We start from the raw sequence: 6,545 nt of genomic DNA on the forward strand, positions 1-6,545 counted from the left end.
TCATGCAGTCGTTACTTAGTAGATTAGGTTCTCCTACATGACTCAGGTAAGTGTTAATTAAATGATTTAACTGTGTCTGGGCAGAGACTGTGTCTTATTATGGCTAGCTGCTGGCGGTAGCCCCAGCTGTCCTGCAGTGTGTTAGCATTGATACTTAAAGCTGTTCCAAATGGAGGCGTCCTCATACTGGACTGTGATATTATATTATTCTATTGGTTATTTGCATCACAGTTTTCTGGTCTTCTTTGGCTTCATTTCCTCTAAAATATATCTGAGCATTCAGTTCACACAGAACTGGGACATCTTTCATCATAATATTGGTTCTATTCTTGTATAATGTTTTACTTTTAGACATTTATTCTTCCATCTTTTTCTCAATGGTTTTGCTAAATATTAGCTTACTGACCTTGTTAAAGTATGTAACTGTAAGTCATTATGTTGGAGTTGTGTTTATTAATGTCTTGCTGTTTGGAAAATGCTAGTGCTGGACTTCATCTAGAGTTATTTAAACAGTAGGTTATTTTATAAGCCTTAAAAGACACATAGCCATATTACAGCCACTGTTGCACAGGGTTTCTGACATGTTTGACAATGGACCAGGGAAACATAAGGATCAGTTCATCAGTAGCAGATCAATAACTTTCAGTCACTTTATCATCACAGCCTTTATTGAAACATTTAGAACCTCCTTCTACTGTTTGTACAGATGTTGTCAAACCTTTTTCTTCCTCTGATGGAGATGCTAAGGCAAACACCCATCAGCGTCTAAAGAACTTCTTCCCTAACCAAGTCAAGATGGACTCCTCTGACTTGGCTTCTCTCTGGTAGATCAGGCTCCCATCCTGGGAGATTGTCTGGATCTTATCCAGCAGCTGCTGGACCTGGCTCCTGTCCTCCATATTCTTGTTGTTGAACACGTGGTAATGGCCGCTGCAGCTCTTTAGCAGCTTCATCAGGTTGGCATCCTCCCTGATGAACTGCTGGATGTCGGTGTCTTCCAGACGGTCTCCGTAGGTGAACAGCAGCATGGTGTGTTTGGAGACTTCAGGACTCAGGATCTTCTGCAGCGTTTCCATCCCCTTCTGCTCCTGGGGGGTGAACCTGCCCAGCTGGAGGGTGAGGAGGAAGATGTGTGGACCAGGGGAGCTCAGCTCCACAGCTGCTAGCAGCTCTTCCTTCACCTGCTCTGCAGACAGCTGGGTGCTGAAGAGGCCAGGGGTGTCCACCACCACCACCAGTCTTCCACCTTCAACCTCACCTTCGACCTTCTGGGAGCTCAGAGTCACAGGGACGGAGCTGAACCGACTGTCCAGCTCCTTCTTTCCCAGGATGGTGTTTCCTGCTGAGCTCTTCCCCACTCGCTCCTGACCCACCAGCACCAGTCTGAGGTCTGAGCCTGAAAACAGCAGAGTTCATCAGATCCTCTCTGGACAGTCACTCATCACCAGTCAGACACACACACCAGCTTCAAAGAAGAAGCAACGCTGGCTTTCAGTGAGATCTGCTTTATTAGCATCACATACAGAAGCTGCAGGAAGAAAACACACAAATGATGGTTTGATCCCAGCGTTTCATAACATGTCCTCTAACATGACTCCTCCTACAAAAGCATGAAAAAAAAGCTTTAATTAACATGTTTCACACAGATTATTGTACATAGACTCTTTCTAGATAAATGTCTTCAAGGCACAAACATAGAGTTTACACAGAAACATGAAATCAGTTAATTTAGTCATTACAAAAATTCCAGACTCAGCCATATTTAATAAGCCAGAATATTATTTGAAAGTTAATTTATTCCTTTATCCTGATAACTTCATCACTGAGTGAAACACAATGTTTGGATTAATGCCTGTATTCCTGTGAATTGTGATGATTTTCAATAAAAACATGACATTTAAAATCAGAATATTAAATGAAATAATAATTTTTAATATAGAACTGTGAGATAAAAAAAGATGTTTATTAATCTGACAGATGGGCCTCATTGTTCTGGTTAACTGAATATGAAGATATGAACATAAATCCTGATTAACTAGTGATGCACAGAGTTCAGCTTATTTTATAAATGGGAACTATTGGTTCATAAGACATAAAAATAAGACATAAAATGAAAAATATAATCATATTGGTCAGAAATCAAGAACCTCCATTAAAGCAGCAGTATTTAACTTTTATGAAAAATGTTTTTTATATGTTTGTTGAAAGAGTTAAAGAATGAGACAATCTGAACAAACTGAACCCTAAGCTTCGTTTTTCAGGCTCTCAGAAATACACATTAGAAACAACAAATCAGAGCCAGGAGGCGGGTCTTATCGCTGTCCATCACCATCATGTATGTGCTGCTCACATCCTACTCTTTTCTCTCTGCTTCATCACAGCCATAAATGCTGAGGCTGGTTAGCATAGCTACCAATAATGGCAGATGAACTGTTTTCCTGTAGCATGATGCTGTTTTTCCTGCCACATTTGGCAGTGAGTGCATGAGCATGCTTGACAGCGCTAAGCACCTCCTTCTGTCTCTGATTGGTTGTTGTGGTTGTGAGTGGTGCTTTTCTTCAGACTGCAACAGTTTGAGCTTTTCACAGATTATCTGCTTCACCTTATAATGTCTTGACATGGTGACAGGTTCAACAAATATGCAAAAATCATTTTTATTAAAGTTTCACACTCGTGCTTTTAGTTGCAATAATTACATCATCATCCCCACATGCAGTGATGACGTCATCAGTGATGACATCATCAACCATCAGTGACACTTCTCTAAAATTAAACATAGATGCCTAGTGAAATAATAAAAGCAGTAAAAAGCGTGATGTGTTTATGATAACATGGCTTTAATTATAATTAAAGCATATTCACTGTATGACACAGGCATCCTTTTTCACAAAAGCAACTATACCTCCCACTGCTAATCCCACACCAGCCCCAATAGCAGCTCCAACCGGACCTGCAAAAGATCCAACTACAGCCCCCGTCTTAGCCCCGGCAGCAATTCCTGCACCAACCCCTACAGCAACTCCTCCAACGCCTCCAATAACAGCTCCGACCTTCATTGAATTTCTAATAAACTCATTATCTTCCTCTGCCTTTCTCCTTGCATCATTAGGATCTGTACCTGGATTTTTATCCTGAATTTTCTTAGTTGCTTTTTTAATAGCTCTCTCAGCTTCTTGTAGCATCTCGTTTGTGTAGTAGCTTCCTCCGTGTCTCTGAACCATCCTGTTGATCTTCTTCAGCAGCTCTCTGACCTGAGACGGATCTTTGTTTCTGTTGTTGAAGACGTGATATCCTCCTCCACACTGATTGACAAAAGCACAGAGAGGTGTGCTTTTCTGAATAAATTCCTGAATGGAGACGTTCTCCTCCTCCAGATCGTCTCCATGGGTGAACAGCACCATGGTGTAACACGCTGCCTTCTCTCCAAACGTCGTCTGAATGATTTTGACGGTCTTCTGTTCTTCCTCTGTGAATCTGTTTGGCTGGATCACCACCAGGAACACATGAGGACCAGGAGCAGCAAATGAGATGCATCTGACTATTTCTGTCAGAATAGTTTCCTGTTTGCTGGTGTCAAACAGACCCGGAGTGTCGACCACAGCCAAAGTCTGATCCTCAAACTCTCCCAGTTCCTTCTTACAAACTGACGTCAGGGAGGAAGGAGACAGTTTGGACTCAAAAGCTTTCCTCCCCAGGATGGTGTTTCCTGCTGCACTCTTCCCAACTCCAGTTTTCCCAATAAGCACCATCCTGAGGTTTGGTTCTTTTGGTTCTGTTGGAGAACAACACATGAATAATGAGGATAACGACTGGGTGTTGAACTATTGACTGAAAACTTTGGAAACGTTCTTACCAAGGTTTAAAGCCGTCTTACCCAATCACTGATTTTCACTGCAGTTCACTGCTTTGCCAGGTTTAAACCTCAATTTAAACTTGGATTTAATATCCATATTTAAATTTTTAGGGTTTCTTTATAACATTTTTCTTATTAAGTAAAATGTTGAAATGTTTTTAATTATTTCAATTGATGAGGCAGATGGCTGCTGGTACTGAGCCAGGGTCAGATTCTGGTTCCAAGTACGCCTCACTACAGCAAACAGGAAGGGGCGGGGACGGACCACTGTCAGTCACATACCTTATTTGGAAATGGGACATTGCACTCCGGAAGTAAAGGGGGCGCCATTTCCTATATTATCCGTGGCCTCCCGTTTATATTTTCTTTTGAAATCTGCCATATATCTTCATCTTTAGGAAGGATTTTCACTCCCAGCATGTATTTGAACTTCTCTCTTTTATTTACTTCAGCGCAGCTCACAGTTTTTAAATTCTGTAGTTTTCAGTATACTTCTAAATCTGCTCCTTAGTCGCATCTTTTCGGGCCTGCTACTGCCTCTAGTGGCTTGGGGATGGTAACACAACTAATATAATTACATTACTAAATCAGAATACCATAAAGTCTTTATTATTTATTATTAATTCTGGAATTACTGGAACCGTAAAATTTAAAATCCCTCACAAAAGAACATACCTTTTCATTTTCTTAAGGAAGTAGAGATAATTAAGTTACATAAAAAAAACCTGAAAGTGATTCCAGTTTCACTTGATGGCCAACCTGTTGAAACTGTGGCTAATTTTAAATACCTCGGGTCATTCCTGGACAGTCAGCTCAACTTTGCTGAAAACACTGTCTATATCTTTAAGAACTGTTCTCAGAGACTCTATCGTTTTAGAAGACCCAGTGATCTTGGGGTTACCAACCTAGAGCTTGTGTTTAACCTGTAGTTAGGTAGAGGTTGTTGAGTTAAAATGTTAAAACTTAACATTTGGTCTAAAGTTAAAATGTTTAGAAGTACACAGAAAGCTACAGCATTTGTTAAAAACTGTGAGCTGCACAGAAGTAAATAAAAGAGAGAAGAAAAGAAAAAAAAAGAAAAGAAAAGAAAAGAGAATGAAAATCCTTCCTAAAGGTGAAAATACACTGCTCAAAAAAATAAAGGGAACACTCAAATAACACATCCTAGATCTGAATGAAAGAAATATTCTCATTGAATACTTTGTTCTGTACAAAGTTGAATGTGCTGACAACAAAATCACATTGACTGTCAATCAGTGTTGCTTCCTAAGTGGACAGTTTGATTCCACAGAGGTTTGATTTACTTGGAGTTATATTGTGTTGTTTAAGTGTTCCCTTTATTTTTTTGAGCAGTGTATATCACAGATTTCAAAAGAAAATAAAAACGGAAGATCGCGGATAATATAGGAAATACCGCCCCCTTTACTTCCGGAGTGCAATGTCCCATTTCCAAATAAGGTATGTGACTGACAGTGGTCCGTCCCTGCCCCTTTCTGTTTGCTGCAATGAGGTCCTTCTCTCTGGTTCTGGTTCTGTTGGAGGTTTCTTCTTGTTAAAGGGGAGTTTTTCCTCTCCACTGTCCTTGCTGACCAGGAGGAGTGAATGACTTGATGCTCTCGTTTCTTCAGACAGAAACTCTTTAACTAATTTAAATCATCAACTTAAAGCACCGATTGTAAAGCACATTGAACTCCCTGTTGGCAGGATCTACTGTAAAGTGTCTGTGTGTGTAGGAGCTGAGCTCCACCTTCATCATTTTATGGCACTCAGATAAAGTGTCATAAAAGGAAGACTGAGAAATGTTGAGCTTTCTTCCACAAACTCCCCAAGCAACCAAGCAAGTTGATACTACTGGAGTCTGTTTGCAGCAGTTTGGTGAAACAGGAAGGGTGTGGTCACGGATAAACACGTCGAAACCGAGTCGCAAACAGACCCACAGTAATTATGTCAGAGGCAGAGAAATGTTTTATCTGTTGACCTTTATTGTCCCATAAAAACTCTTCAAACATTTTCAGTTTTACCACAAATCAAATCAGAAATATTCAAAGTTCAGCAGCATTGTAAATGATGTTTGTTCGATCCAACGGTGTTTCAGAGCAGATTGAAAATAACATTTAGAGAAAAGGGCTGGAAGTTAGAGATATACTCACGAGGCATTTTGCTGGCCATGTTTGCTCTTCACAGGTTGTTGATCTCTGCTGACGAGTCGATACAGAAACTCAGACCAGACTTCATATCTGCTGCAGGCTCCTCCCTCAGGACGCCTCAGGGTGACGTCCCAGTTAGGGTTGGAGGTTATATCAGAAGGATGCCTCAGGACATCATACATTGACAGTTTAGTGACAGAGGTGCTACAACAAAAACAATACTTGTTCTTAACACTAAATGTAGTAGGTATTGTCGTAAAAACTGGTATAGAGTGGTGAGATCTTTACAGGTATACGCATAAAACAGATCACTAAGGCCTGAGAGACATAAGTGATCTTGCATTTTGATTTACTGATGATTAAAATATATATATATTCTTGCATTTTAATTACTGATTCATTATAAGAAATTTATTCTTGTATTTTGATTTAATAATGACTATACAAAGAATTGATGTAATGAAAAGCAGATTAAGAAATGAAAAACATGATGAATAAAATGGTGAATTAAACTCAGATGATTATTATGAGAAGTTATGTTTGAA

The 6,545-nt window shown here is 39.9% G+C and overlaps 2 protein-coding genes across 6 annotated transcripts in view; both read right to left on the bottom strand.

The window, feature by feature from the left end:
* Window positions 1–6,545, bottom strand: part of mcm8 (minichromosome maintenance 8 homologous recombination repair factor) — a 216,385-nt gene that overhangs the window by 123,878 nt on the left and 85,962 nt on the right. The window lies entirely within an intron of this gene.
* On the bottom strand, window positions 651–6,399 carry LOC116712670 (GTPase IMAP family member 9-like). Of its 2 annotated transcripts, none has more exons than XM_032552490.1 (2): window positions 6,004–6,399; window positions 651–1,396 (listed from the first exon to the last, which is right to left on the bottom strand). In XM_032552490.1, exons 1-2 carry the CDS (start codon window positions 6,020–6,022, stop codon window positions 759–761), a joined length of 657 nt encoding a protein of 218 aa, XP_032408381.1. In that variant the 5' UTR covers window positions 6,023–6,399; the 3' UTR covers window positions 651–758. The 2 variants fall into 2 exon arrangements, with proteins under 2 accessions (XP_032408381.1, XP_032408380.1); XM_032552489.1 differs by lacking the exon at window positions 651–1,396 and adding an exon at window positions 1,486–3,772 and having other exon boundaries at window positions 6,004–6,362.

Source organism: Xiphophorus hellerii, chromosome 22, assembly GCF_003331165.1.
Source record: "Xiphophorus hellerii strain 12219 chromosome 22, Xiphophorus_hellerii-4.1, whole genome shotgun sequence".
Classification (NCBI taxonomy): domain Eukaryota; kingdom Metazoa; phylum Chordata; class Actinopteri; order Cyprinodontiformes; family Poeciliidae; genus Xiphophorus; species Xiphophorus hellerii.